Here is a 12,893-nt window from a genome sequence, read left to right as displayed (position 1 = left end):
GCATCGCCTGGCCCCGCTGCTGGGAACCACCCCGGCTCCGGGCGAGGAGCCCCCTCCCTGTGCCCCATCCAACTGGGGCTGTGACTGCCACCAGCACTGGGGATGGGGACGGTGCTGGGGACAGGGGGACAGTGCCTGGGTGCGGTGTGGGGGACAGGCCTGGGTACGGGGCAAGGCCTGACTCCAGTACTGACCCTATACCCTGGAATTGTCCCTGTACCCCAGAACTGTCCCCCGTCCCCATACTGCCCCTGTACCCTGTAGCTGTCCCCATACCCAGCCCCTGTACCCTAAAGCCATCCCATTGTCCCTGTAGCCCAGGATTGTCCCCCTGTCCCCCAGAACTGTCCCCCTGTCCCCATATCCCAGGACCGTCCCTCTGTCCCCATATCCCCATGCTGCCCCCATGCCCTGTAACTGTCCCCATACCCCGTCCCTGTACCCTAGAGCCGTCCTGTTGTCCCCGTAGCCCAGGACTCTCCCCCTATCCCCCAGAACTGTCCCCATCCCCCAGAACTGTCCCCCTGTCCCTGTACTCCAGGACTGTTCCCATACCCCAGAACTGTCCCTGCACGCCAGACCTGTGGCACTGGCTCAGTCCTGGGGTGTGGGACCAGCTGCGGGCTGTGGGGACATGGGGACAGCCCTGGGGACATGGGGACAATCCTGGGGACATCCCTGGGGACATGGGACAATCCTGGGGACATGGGGACAGCCCTGGGGACATGGGGACAATCCTGGGGACATGGGGACAGCCCCGGGGACAGTCCTGGGGCCAGTCCTGGGGACACAGGAGCATCCCTGGGGACATGGGGACAATCCTGGGGGCAGCCCTGGGGATATGGGGGCAGCCCTCGGAACATCCTTAGGGACACGGGGACGATCCTGGGGAGATGGGGGCAGCCCTAGGGACGTCCCTGGGGACATGGGGACAATCCTGGGGGCAGCCCTGAGGCCGCCCCCAGCCCCCGGGGCCGCGTTGCCATGGGGGCGGTGTGTGTACACGAGCAGGACTACATATCCCACAACACCCCGCGGCGCCGCATCCCGCCCTGCCCCGCGCCGCCCCCCGCTTCCGGGGCGTGCCGGAAGCGGCGAGGCCGGGCCGGGCCGGGCCGGGCGGCGATGGCGGGCGGCGGGGCGGCTCGGGCGGCGCTGCTGCTGCTGCTGGGGCGGCGGCGGCGCCGGGCCCGGCCCGCGGCTCGCAGGGCGACCGGGAGCCGCTGTACCGAGAGTGCCTGGGCCGCTGCGAGCGGCGGAACTGCTCGGGGGCGGCGCTGCGGCACTTCCGGGCCCGGCAGCCGCTCTACATGGGCCTCACAGGTACCGCCCCCCCCGCCCATTGGCTGCCCGCGAGGGACACGCCCCGCCCACCGTCTCGAGGCCACGCCCCCTGCCGTGGGGCCACGCCCGTTGCAATGAGGCCACGCCCCCTGCCGCGGGGCCACGCCCCCTCCGCGCGGGCTCCTCCTCCGCGGGGGGGGCGGGGCTGGGAGCGTTGGGGGGGGTCTGGGGGGCGCTGGGAGCACTGGGGTGTACTGGGGCAGGGCTGGTCCTTCACTGGGAGGCACTGGGCTGTACTGGGAGGCACTGGGCTGTACTGGGGCCGGGCTGGGAGGGCAATGGGCTGGGCTAGTTCTTCACTCACTAGGAGGCGCTGGGATGTGCTGGGAGGCACTGGGCTGTACTGGGAGGTACTGGGCTGTACTAGGGCCAGGCTGGGAGGGTACTGGGACGGGCTTGTCCTTTACTGGGAGGCACTGGGCTGTACTGGGGCTGGGCTGGGAGGGCACTGGGCTGGGCTAGTTCTTTACTGGGAGGCACTGGGATGTGCTCGGGCCAGGCAGAGGGGCACTGGGCTCTCCTAGAGAGCACTGGGATGTACTGGGCTAGGTCTGGGGGGGTCACTGGGCCGCATGGGGGCTGTGCTGGGGGACACAAGTGCCATACTGGTGCTTGCTGGGCTATGGTGGGGGACACTGGGCCATACTGGTGCCATGGTGGGACACTGGGCCATACTGGAGCCATGGGGGGGCACTGGGCCATACTGGAGGATGCACTGAGCCATACCAGGGGGTGCAGGGCTGTGCTGGGGGGCATGGAGCCATACTGGGGGGCACTGGACTTTGCTGGGGGAGGTGCTGAGCTCCCCTGGAGGGGGCACTGGGCCATACTGGGGCCATACTGGCGGGGCACTGGGCCATACTGGGACTTGCTGGGCCGCAGCACCCGAGCACCCAGCTGCTCCCAGCTCCTGCACCCTGCCTGTGCTGCCCAGTGGTCTGTACTGGGAGGGACTGGAGGGGCTGGGGGGGGGCGGGGGTGCACCGAGATCCCCCATACCCCCCCTTACCCCCTAATACCCCCCATACCCCCCCATATCCCCTCCCATACCACCCCCATACACCCCAATTACCCCCCCCATATCCCCCATATCCCCCCATAACCCCTCTTCCCCCCAATACCCCCCATAACCCCCCCATATCCCCTCCCATACCACCCCCATACCCCCCTATGCCCCCCTATACCCCCCTGTACCCCCCAATTACCCCCCATACCCCCCCATAACCCCTCTTCCCCCCCATTACCCACCCCCCCCCATTACCCACCCACACACCCCCACACCCCCGCCCTCCCACTCCCCCATACCCCCCCCAAAACCCCTCAACCCCCCCACCCCCCACCCCCCCCCCACACCCTCCACCCCCCATAACCCCCTCCAACCCCCCCCAAAACCCCCCAACCCCCCCCCCAAACCCCCCAACCCCCTCCCAAATCCCCCCCAACCCCCTCCCAACCCCCCCCAACCCCCCCCAATCCCCCAACCCCCCCCATACCCCCCCATACCCTCCCACCCCCCCAACCCCCCCCCAACCCCCCCAGGCTGGACGTGCGGCGACGACTGCCGGTACGAGTGCATGTGGCGCACGGTGCGCCTCTACCTGCAGGGCGGCCGCCGCGTGCCCAGTTCCACGGCAAGGTGAGCGCCCGCCTGCTGCTGGTGTTGGGTTTTGGGGGGGGGGGGCACCCCGAGGGGGGGGTCCCCGTCCCCTTGTCATCATCCCGACGCCCTCCCCCCCCCCCCCAGTGGCCCTTCTGGCGGTTCCTCTTCGTCCAGGAGCCGGCCTCCGCCCTGGCCTCCCTCCTCAACGGCCTGGCCAGCTTCCTCATGCTGCTGCGCTACAAGGCCGCCGTGCCCCCCGCCTCCCCCATGTACCCCACCTGCGTCGCCTTCGCCTGGGTGAGTGCCCCCCCCCCCCCCCGTCCCCCCCAAAATGTCCCCCGGGGGTTGGGGGCACGCGGCAGCCCCTGTCCCGGTGTGTCCCCCCCCCCCCCCGGTGCCGCCACCTCGCGCCCTCCCGCAGGTCTCCGTCAACGCCTGGTTCTGGTCCACCGTCTTCCACACCAAGGACACGGCGGTGACTGAGGTGAGTGTGTCCCGTGTCCCCCCCCACATCCCAGTCCCATGTCCCCCCCAAATCCCAGTCCCGTGTCCCCCCCCGTCCCAGTCCCGTGTCCCCCCCCAAATCCCAGTCCCGTGTCCCCATTCCATCCCAGTCCTGTGTCTCCGTCCCAGTCCCGTGTCCCTATCCTGTCCTAGTCCCATTTCCTGTCCCAGTCCTGTCCCCATCCCGTCCCAGTCCCATGTCCCCGTCCCCATCCTGCCCCAGTCCTGTCCCCCCCAGTCCCAGTCCTGTTCCCATCCCAGTCCTGTGTCCCCACCCCAGTCCTATATCCCCATCCCAGTCCCGTGTCCCCATCCTGTGTGTCCCAGTCCTGTCCCCGTCCCATCCCAGTCCCGTGTCCCCATCCCAGTCCCATGTCCCCATACCATCCCAGTCCTGTGTCCCACCCTGTCCCAGTCCTGTCTCCCCAGTCACTATCCCAGTCCCATGTCCCCATCCCATCCCAGTCCCGTGTCCCCATCCCAGTCCTGTCCCCACATCCCATCCCAGTCCTGTGTCCATCCCTGTCCCATCCCAGTCCCGTGTCCCCATCCCGTCCCAGTCCTGTGTCCCCGTCCCAGTCCTGTGTCCCCATACCATCCGAGTCCTGTGTCCATCCCTGTCCCATCCCAGTCCTGCATCCCCATCCCGTCCCAGTCCCCTGTCCCCCCCCCCGTCCCACCCCCACCCCCCGGGGCCGCCGTCCCCGTCCTCCCCTGGATCCCCGTTGCCCCGCAGAAGCTGGATTATTTCTGCGCCTCGGCCGTGGTGCTGCACTCCGTGTACCTCTGCTGCGTCAGGTGAGCCCCGCGCCCCCCGCGGGGGGACGCCCCTGTCCCTGGGGGCTGGGGACGGCCCCCCCCCTTTAATCCTCCCGTGTCCCCCCCAGGACGCTGGGGCTGCGGCGGCCGGCCTTAATCGGCGTCTTCAGGGCCTTCCTCCTCCTCTTCCTCGCCTGCCACGTCTCCTACCTGACCCTCGTCCGCTTCGACTACGGCTACAACATGGCCGCGAACGTGGCCATCGGTGAGGCTTGGGGGGGGTGGCTGCAAAGAGGGGGGCGATGGAGGGTTGGGGGGGGGATAACGGGTCCGGGTGCACCCACGCCGTGCCCGTGCCCCCCCCCCAGGGCTCCTCAACCTGCTCTGGTGGCTGTGGTGGTGCCTCCGCAACCGCCCGCGCCTGCCCCACGTCTGGAAGTGCGCCGTGGTGGTGCTGCTGCTGCAGGCGGGGGCCCTGCTCGAGCTGCTCGACTTCCCCCCCCTCTTCTGGGTGCTGGACGCCCACGCCCTCTGGCACATCAGCACCGTGCCCCTCAACGTCCTCTTCTACAGGTGGGTGCCGTCCCGAAATCGGGGTGCTGGGGAACCACCCCCCCCCCCCATTGAGATCGGGGCCCTTCCCTTCCGTACGGGATGCTCAGCGCCCCCCCTCCTCAAATTGACATGCCTGGGGGCCCAAATTTTGTCCCTGGGGTGCTGGGTGCCCCCCTCCTGAAATTGGGGTGCTGGGATCCCCCCCCCCGATATCGGGGCCCTTCCCTTCCGTACGGGATGCTCAGCGCCCCCCCCCCTTCAAATTGACATGCCTGGGGGCCCCTCTTTTGTCCTTGGGGTCTCCCTGTCTTGAAATTGGGGTGCTGGGACCCCGCCCCCTTGAGATCGGGGCCCTTCCCTTCTGTATGAGATGCGCAGCGCCCCCCCTCCTCAAATTGAAGTGCTTGGGGGCCCAAATTTTGCCCCTGGGGTGCTGGGTGCCCCCCTCCTGAAATTGGGGTGCTGGGACCCCCCCTTGAGGTTGAGGCCCTTGTACAGGATGCACAGCACCCCCCCCCCTCAAATTGATATGCCTGGGGGCCCCTCTTTTGCCCTTGGGGTGCTGGGTGCCCCCCTCCTGAAATTGGGGTGCTGGAACCCCCCCCCGATATCGGGGCCCTTCCCTTCCGTACGGGACGCTCAGCGCCCCCCCTCCTCAAACTGAGGTGCTCGGGGACCCCAATTTCGCCCCTGGGGTGCTGGGCGCCCCCCTCCTGAAATTGGGGAGCTGTGGGGGGGGACCCCACTGCTGCTCCCCGGGAGGCTCTGAGGTCTGGCAGGGCCCTGGGGGGGCTTTTGGGGCGCCCCCACCTCCCGACCCAGCACCTGCACGTGGAGGGGCCGAGCTGTGCCCCCCCCCCCAGCCCCGTCCCCCCTCCCTCCCCGCAGCTTCCTGGTGGACGACAGCCTCTACCTCCTGAAGGCCAACTCGGACCTCTCCAAAGCGGACTAGAGCAGCTGGGGGGGGCCTCCCCCAACCACCCCCCCCCACGGGGGGGGGCCCCTTCCCCATCGTGTGCCAAGTGAGACCCTGTCCCCCCCCCCAGCTGCACCCCCCCTCCCAGTTCCCATTGCCTCCTGAGGTTTGCTTTCCGCGCACCCCCCTTATCTCCCCCCCCTACCCCATGGCATGCGGGGGGGGGGCAGGTAACCCAGGTGGGGGTGTCTGGGCCCCCCCCCCAGCTGCCCCCCCCCCCCCCCCAGCTGCCGGTGCTGAGCCCGTGGCTCCCTGCCGTGGAGCTCGGCAGCCGCGAGGTGGCAACGGCTGCTGGGGCGCGCGGTGCCGCGGGGGGGGGCCGTGGGTGGCCGGGGATCGGGCACGGGAGGCGGGGGGGGGGGGGGGGTCCCGGGGGTGGGGGGGGGGGGGCACACGGTGCCTGTGCACGCCGGTGCCTGTGTCAGGGGGTCGGGGGGGGGACGGGGGGGGGACGGTGCAATGCGTGGGGCTGGAGCGGTGCCTTGGGGCAGGGGGAGACCCCCCCTGCGCAGCCTGTGGGGAGCCCCCCCGGGAGGGGTGCAGCCCCCCCCCCCCCCCCGGATGTGCCCTGGGCTGTGAATAAAGCTGGAATTCAACCTGTGCCCCCCCCCCCGGCGTCCCTCATTCCTCGATCCCATTCCCAGCCCCCCTCTGCCCCCCCCCCGTACCCCTTGCTGCCCCCCCCAGCAGCCTGTATCCCCCTGCCCTGCGCCCCAATTCCCACCCCGCTGCCCCCCCCACGCCTGTGTGCCCCCTGCCCCCCCCCGACTCATCCTTTCTCTGCCCCATGTGCACCCCAAACCCTTGCTGTGCACCAACCCCCCCCACCCGTGCCCCCCCCTCTTTGTCCTGCACCCACAGCGCAGCCCCTCTGGGTGCCAGCACCCCGCGACCCCCCCCCCCCCCCAGACCCCCCAGCTCTCCCCAAGCCGTTCAGCTCAGCCTTTATTGGGGGGGGGGGGCAGCGGGGACACACCAGGACTTGGGGGGCAAACTCTGACTTTTGGGGGGCTGCCATCCCTGGGGGGTCCCCAGGAGGGGGGGGGTGCCCCCCCCATCTCCCCCCTTGTCCTGCACCCACAGTGCAGCCCCTCTGGGTGCCAGCACCCCGCGACCCCCCCCCCCCCAGACCCCCCCAGCTCTCCCCAAGCCGTTCAGCTCAGCCTTTATGGGGGGGGCAGCAGGGATATACCAGGACTCGGAGGGGCGCAAACTGACTTTTGGGGGGCCGCTGTCCCTGGGGGGGGGTTCCCCCCAATCTCCCCCCTTGTCCTGCACCCACAGAGCAGCCCCTCTGGCTGCCAGCACCCCGCGACCCCCCCGGACCCCCCCAGCTCTCCCCAAGCCGTTCAGCTCAGCCTTTATTGCGGGCAGCAACGGGGACACACCAGGACTCGGGGGTGCGAAATTTGACTTTTGGGGGGGCCGCCGTCCCCGCGGGGGGGGACACAGGGGGACCTCAGGCCTCCGCCGGCTTCTGCGCGTGGGCGAAGAAGACGCCGTCGACGTCGTCCACGCCGGTGCGGAGGGCGGGCGGCATGGCGTAGGAGCGGAACTGCCGCAGGGCGAAGCCGGCCCCCGCCAGCGCCCCGCGGACGTCGTCCTCGGCCAGCGGCACCACGGGCAGGCGCGCGGCGCCCGCCAGGTAGAAGGACTCGCCCAGGGCGCCCAGCAGCAGCGCGTGGCCCCCCGGGCGCAGCAGCGAGCCCACGTGCGCCAGAGCGCGGGCGAAGGCGGCGCGGTCGGGGCTGACGGCCTCCAGGCAGAAGGCCGAGAGCAGCGCGTCGGCCGGCGGGCGCAGCGGGGCGCCCAGCGGGTCCGGCCGGTGCACGTCGATGGGCAGGATGCGCCGCAGGCGGCCCCGCAGCCGACGCTCCTTCTCCTGCCAGGGCTCCCTGCGGGGGACGTGGGGGGGGGGTTGGAGGGGGGGGGGGGTCAGGTGGGGTGGGGAGGGGGATATGGGGGTCCTGAGGGGGTCGGCTTGGTGTCAGTGGGGACACGGGGGTAGGGTCGTGCAGGGATCAGCCCGGCATCTGTGGGGATGGGGTTTCGGGGGGGTCAGGCCAGCATCGGTGGGGATACGGGGCTGGGGTCCTGCGGGGATCAGCCCGGCATCGATGGGGATATGGGGCTGGGGTCCTGCGGGGATCAGCCTGGCATCGATGGGGATACGGGGCTGGGGTCCTGCGGGGTTCAACCTGGCACTGATGGAGACCCAAGGACAGGGTCCTGCAGGGATCAGCCTGACATCTGTGGGGACATGGGGCTGGGGGTCCTGCGGGGGGGGGGGGGGGGGGTGTCAGCCCAGTATCAATGGGGACACAGGGACAGGATCCTGCGGGGTTCAGCCTGGCGTCAGGGGGGACAGGGGGCTGGGGTCCTGCAGGGATCAGCCTGGCATCAATGGGGAAAGGGGGGGTGGGGTCCTGCGGGGGTCAGCCCAGAATCTGTGGGGGTGTGGGGATGGGATGGCATGGGGACGAGCCTGGCATCCACGGGGATGGGGGACAGGGTCCTGTAGGGATCAGCCTGGCATCAATGGGGATATGAGGACAGGGTCCTGTGGGGTTCAGCCCAGCATCGGCAGGGACGTGGGGATGGGATCCTGGGGGGGATGTGGGGGTGGGCTTGCACGGGGATCAGCCCGGTATCGGCAGGGACACAGGGGCAGGACGTGGGGGCTCTTCTCCCGTGGGCTCAGCCCGTTGGGTGGGGACGGGATCCCGCAGGGATCAGCGCATCGGGCTGGGGGGTGTGGGGACGTGAGCCCAGTGGGGAGCAGCTTGCAGTCCCCGGGGCCAGGGGGCCGTGATCCTGCAGGGACCAGCCCCACACCCACAGGGACGAGGGGCTGGGATCCCGTGGGGACTTGGGGCTGGGATCCTGCAGGGCTCTGGGGACATTATTTGGGGGAACAAGCCACCGTGAGCCCACTGGGACCATCCCAGCCCCACGGGGCCCCGGTACGAGCCGTGCCCTGAGACCCAGCGCTCAGCCCCGCACCACCCGCCCTGGGGAGGGGTCCCCGTGTCCCCTTCCCCCCCCACCCCACGCAGCCCTACCCGCGCCCCTCGATCTTGCAGACGTGCTGGATGAAGGGGCTCCAGTCGAAGGTGCCGGGCTCGCCCCGCGCCCAGCGCTGCAGCTCCTCCCGGTTCACCGCCAGGTAGTCGGTGGCCACGATCTCCTCGAAGTGGTCGCAGGCGCTCAGCAGCTGGTAGATGGTGGGGCCCGAGCCCACGTCGATGAGCGTGCGCCCGCGGATCTCACCTGGGGGGCGCAGCACATGGGGGGGGGTCCCACAGCGGGTCAGGGACTTGGGGACATGGGGCTGGGGGAGCCGGACACGGGGGACAAACCAGGGGACAGCAGTGGGGGGGGGGGGGGGTGGCAGGGCGGTGGGTGCCCCCTCACTCCCCGTGCCTCGGTTTCCCCACCCTTCTACAAAGCCGGGGACCCCCCCCCCCCCAGCACCCCCTCACCGCTGGCAAAGGTCTCGGCCAGGCATCGCAGCTTCCAGGGCACCACGCAGTCCTCGGAGGAGAAGTCAGCCCGGGGGGGCACGTAGTTGTTCTGCAGGTAGGCGCGGGGGTCGAAGCGCTCGTAGCCCTCCCGGACGGCGGCCAGGCTGCTCATGGCGGGGGCTGCGGGGGCCGCTGCGCCCGGACCCGTTTTATAGCCCCGGCAAGGCCGGGGGGGGGGGTGGGGGGGTGAGGGGCGGGGGGGGGCACACGGTGAGTTATGGCTGTGCTCAGCACGGCGCTGATTGCGGCCGTCCATCGCGGATAACCAGGTTAGCGTCAGTGCCCGGGGCCGGATCCGGCCCTGCGCTGAGCAGCCGGCCCTGCTGTGCCCCCCCCCGGGAGCAGGGGGGGGGAGGCTGGAGCCTGGCGTCCTGCTGCAGCCCCTGGAGCCGGTGCCCACCTGAGGAGTGGGTGTCCCAGCACCATGGTGGGAGCACGGCGCACCCCCACCCCACCCAGCACCCAAAGGTGCTGCCCTGGCTCCAGGCCTGCCCCATGGGGATGGGGATGGGGTTGGGCTGGGGCTGGAAATGGGGCCGGGGTCCGTCTGGGTGCTCCCTCGTTACCGATGAGCCGAGCGTGCTGGAGCTCAGCCCAGCCCCTGGCAGGAGCCGGCACCACCAATCCTGCCCGCTCCCAGCGCTCCCAGTGCTCCCAGTGCTCCCAGCGCGCCCAGCACCCTGGGACCGGGGGCAGGATGGGAGCTGCTTGTGGGGCCGGGGGAGGAGGGGGGGTAAAGGTGCTGGAGCCCCAAGGGCAGCAGCGGGAGGGGAGGGATGGGGATGAGGACGGGAAGGGGATGGGGACAGGGAGGGGGACAGGGGCTGGCGGTGGCCCAGGGACAGCAGGATCCGGCCGGGCGGGAACAGCTAATCTGGGCGCTGGCACCGAGGTCGTCCTGGACCCTGCCAGGGGCTGGGCTGGCAAAAGGGGGGGGCAGTTATATAAGCAGGGATCTGCCCCCCCCCCCCCGCAAGCCTCCAACCCCGCGTCCTGCAGCAATGGGCCGTGCCTCAGTTTCCCCAATTCCCCCCCCCCAGGGCCCCTCTCTTGGGTCCAGGGGTAAAGGGCAGATGGGGAGGGGGGGAGCTGAGCCAGGTCTGGCGGGGGGGGGCAGGTCCTGGTACTCTCCCCCCCCCCATAAATAAAACACTGCTGCTGGAGCCGCAGGCCCAGGCTGGACACTTTATTGCAGTACAAAGGAAGTCTGATTTGTACAAAACCACACAAAAACCCCCACCGCGCCCACCCCCCCCCAGCCCCTCTGAAGGCTTGGGGTTGGGGGGGGGGGGGGGGCTCAGCGCTCCCCATCCTCACACCCCCTCCTTCTGCCAGGGAAACCGAGTCGCCCCCGCGCCCGGCACCGCCCCGAGCCGCGGGCGCCCCGTCCCCGCCGGCCACCCCCACCCGCCACGGGGTGGGCGCCCACCCCCACGTCCCCCCACCCTCCTCTGCCTCCCCTGGGGGCCGCGGCGCGCGCAGGGGCTCAGGACCCCGCCGCCGCTGCCCCCTGCCCTCAGCCCGCGCCCCGAGCCCCCCACCCACGGCCGCCGCCGCCGCCTTCAGCCCCTCTGGGCCTCGTGGGAGAGGGAGCGGGACAGGGTGCGGGGGACGCCCGCCTTGGCCCCGCGGAGGTCCGGGGGGGCGAAGAGGGGCAGGGGCAGGGTGCGGGCGTAGGGCAGGAGGTGCTGGGCCAGGGGCTGCCCCAGGAGCCCGAACCGCAGCACGCCCCAGGGCGAGCGCTGCTCCAGCACCCGCGTCTCCCCGCGCTGCTCCAGCGTCTCGCGGCGCCGCTCGTCCACCTCCCGCCGGCACCACCTGGGCACGAGGCGCTCGTGGGGGTGGGAGCGGGGGGGGGGGTTCCCTGTCCCTCCCCACCTCATGGGCAACTCTGGAGACCCCCCCCTCTCCACCCCAGACCATCCCGCGCCCTATGGGGACCACCCAGCTTCGTGGGGAACCCGTGGAGATCCCCAAGTCCCCCTGGGCACTTTGGTGACCCCCCCCCCACCCCCCGCCCATGGCATCTCCAACTCCATGGGGACCCCTGGAGACCCCCCCTGCACCCCCAGGTCCCGCCCAACCCCATGGGGACCTCACCCCATGGGAACCCTACAACCTGCATTGCAGCACCCAGAGCCCCCCCTGTCCCACAATGACCCCCCCTCCAACAGCCTCCCCAGCCCCACAGGGACCCCGGGAGCCCCCCACGTCCCCGTGTGGACACGCAGCCTCCCCCAGCCCCATGCAGCCCCCCCCCCCCCCCCCAGAAATCCCCAAGACCCTTCCAGTCCCACGAGGACCCTTGGACACCCCCCCACCTCCCTGGATCTCCCACGGACCCTCGGAGCCCCCCCGCAGCCCTATGGGGACCTCCCCCCCCCACCCCCCATCCCTCAGGGACCCCAAGCACCCGGACCCCCAGTCCGTCGGCGCCGCTCACCCCTCCTCGGGCCGGGTGCTGAGCTCCAGGTCCAGCCACTCGGCGCTGAAGGTCTCGCGGCGCCCCACGTCCTCCTCCTTGACGCGGCAGCCCAGGCGGGCGCCCGAGAGCAGCCCCCCGCTGCGCACCACCGTGCTCGGCCCCCACATCCCCGCGGCACCCCGGGGTGCAGCTGCGCGCGCCCCGGTTCCGGCTTCTGCTGCCCCGCGCCTGCCAGCCCCGCTTATATGGCCCCGGGGGAGGCTATTTTGGGACGTGTCACTGGCACCGCGGGGACGGGTGGGTGCCAAGAGCCCCCCCCCCCCGGGGGGGTAAGCGGGGGGGGGGGTGGCACTGGGGACACATGCGTCACCTCGTGTGCGTCCGGCCACGCTCAGCCCCGCGCGCCCAGGGTTGCTCTGGTAGGGTCACCCCCCGTGGTGGCAGCCCCTGCCCCGGGGCTGTGTCCCTGTGGGGTGTGGGGACACGTGGGGACAGCCCCCGCCGGCACCGTGAGGCCCCCCCCTGGCCCCGGCCCAGGGCACGCCTGGCCTTTCCCTGCCCGCTGCGGCGCTGGCACCGGCCCCCCGGGACCAGCAAACACGGCGGACCCAAGAGGTGGCAGCGGCTCTGTGGGGGGGCTGCGGCCCGTACCGTGGCCGTGCCACCCCGTGCCACCCCGTGCCACCCAGCCCCTGGCAGTCCTTGCCCCACTGCTGCCTTCGAAGGGCCGCTGGGGTCCCATCCCCGTGCGTGTGTCCCCCATCCCCGCTGCGCTGTGCGAGCTGGCAGCGGGGTGCTGGCCACGGGGGGCCCCCCCGCCAGGCTATTTGTAGGGTGAACAGATGGGGGCTGCGGACAGATGGGTGCTCGCAGGGTGCCAGCGGGCAGAGCTCGCTGGCCGGGCCCCGGGGACGTCGGGCTCCGTCCCCGACCCCTTCAGCGGAGCAGAGGGGACCCGGGGCCGCAGAAACAACGGGGGCCCGAGGGGACGCGCGGGCAGACCCTGCCTGGGGTGGCGGACGGATGCTCCGCGCCACCACCACCACGGGACAGGGGACGGGGACCCCGCGGCCAGCAGCCGCAGGAGCCCTGGGACTGATCCTTGGAGCCTCGGGGGCCAGCTTGGGCCTGCTCCTTGTCCCCCCCCCCCCCCGCCAGGCGCTCGTCCCCGCTTTTATTCGATCGAGTTACAAAGGGCACGTGGAA

The 12,893-nt window shown here is 71.4% G+C and overlaps 3 protein-coding genes across 3 annotated transcripts; 1 reads left to right on the top strand and 2 right to left on the bottom strand.

The window, feature by feature from the left end:
- The first annotated feature begins 873 nt into the window (after nt 1-873).
- Nucleotides 874-6,322, top strand: PGAP3 (post-GPI attachment to proteins phospholipase 3). Its single transcript, XM_083809203.1, is given in 10 exon segments — nt 874-1,165; nt 1,168-1,323; nt 2,884-2,964; nt 2,967-2,980; nt 3,089-3,241; nt 3,366-3,428; nt 4,185-4,246; nt 4,336-4,472; nt 4,576-4,780; nt 5,651-6,322. Coding segments are annotated over 10 exon segments (1,116 nt in total). The 5' UTR covers nt 874-984; the 3' UTR covers nt 5,715-6,322.
- Nucleotides 6,323-7,082: 760 nt separating this feature from the next.
- PNMT (phenylethanolamine N-methyltransferase) lies at nt 7,083-9,426 on the bottom strand. Its single transcript, XM_083809206.1, has 3 exons — nt 9,221-9,426; nt 8,801-9,008; nt 7,083-7,633 (listed from the first exon to the last, which is right to left on the bottom strand). The coding sequence occupies exons 1-3, from the start codon at nt 9,372-9,374 to the stop codon at nt 7,198-7,200; spliced, it is 798 nt and encodes a 265-aa protein (XP_083665332.1). The 5' UTR covers nt 9,375-9,426; the 3' UTR covers nt 7,083-7,197.
- Nucleotides 9,427-10,434: 1,008 nt separating this feature from the next.
- Nucleotides 10,435-12,771, bottom strand: TCAP (titin-cap). The gene is made up of 2 exons (XM_083809216.1): nt 11,706-12,771; nt 10,435-11,080 (listed from the first exon to the last, which is right to left on the bottom strand). Exons 1-2 carry the CDS (start codon nt 11,852-11,854, stop codon nt 10,825-10,827), a joined length of 405 nt encoding a protein of 134 aa, XP_083665342.1. The 5' UTR covers nt 11,855-12,771; the 3' UTR covers nt 10,435-10,824.
- Nucleotides 12,772-12,893: the final 122 nt, after the last annotated feature.

Source organism: Anser anser, assembly GCF_964211835.1.
Source record: "Anser anser genome assembly, chromosome: 23".
Taxonomy (NCBI): domain Eukaryota; kingdom Metazoa; phylum Chordata; class Aves; order Anseriformes; family Anatidae; genus Anser; species Anser anser.
The sequence above is the reverse complement of the archived record's forward strand: the minus strand, read 5'-3'. Positions and strand labels throughout refer to the sequence as shown.

Coding starts and splice junctions, on each gene's coding strand:
- PNMT (XM_083809206.1), bottom strand. CDS start 9,374: ATGAGCAGCCTGGCCGCCGTCCGGGAGGGCTACGAGCGCTTCGACCCC. Junction 9,009..9,220: donor GGCCGAGACCTTTGCCAGCG/GTGAGGGGGTGC, acceptor TGCGCCCCCCAG/GTGAGATCCGCGGGCGCACG. Junction 7,634..8,800: donor TGCAAGATCGAGGGGCGCGG/GTAGGGCTGCGT, acceptor CGTCCCCCGCAG/GGAGCCCTGGCAGGAGAAGG.
- TCAP (XM_083809216.1), bottom strand. CDS start 11,854: ATGTGGGGGCCGAGCACGGTGGTGCGCAGCGGGGGGCTGCTCTCGGGC. Junction 11,081..11,705: donor AGCACCCGGCCCGAGGAGGG/GTGAGCGGCGCC, acceptor CCTCGTGCCCAG/GTGGTGCCGGCGGGAGGTGG.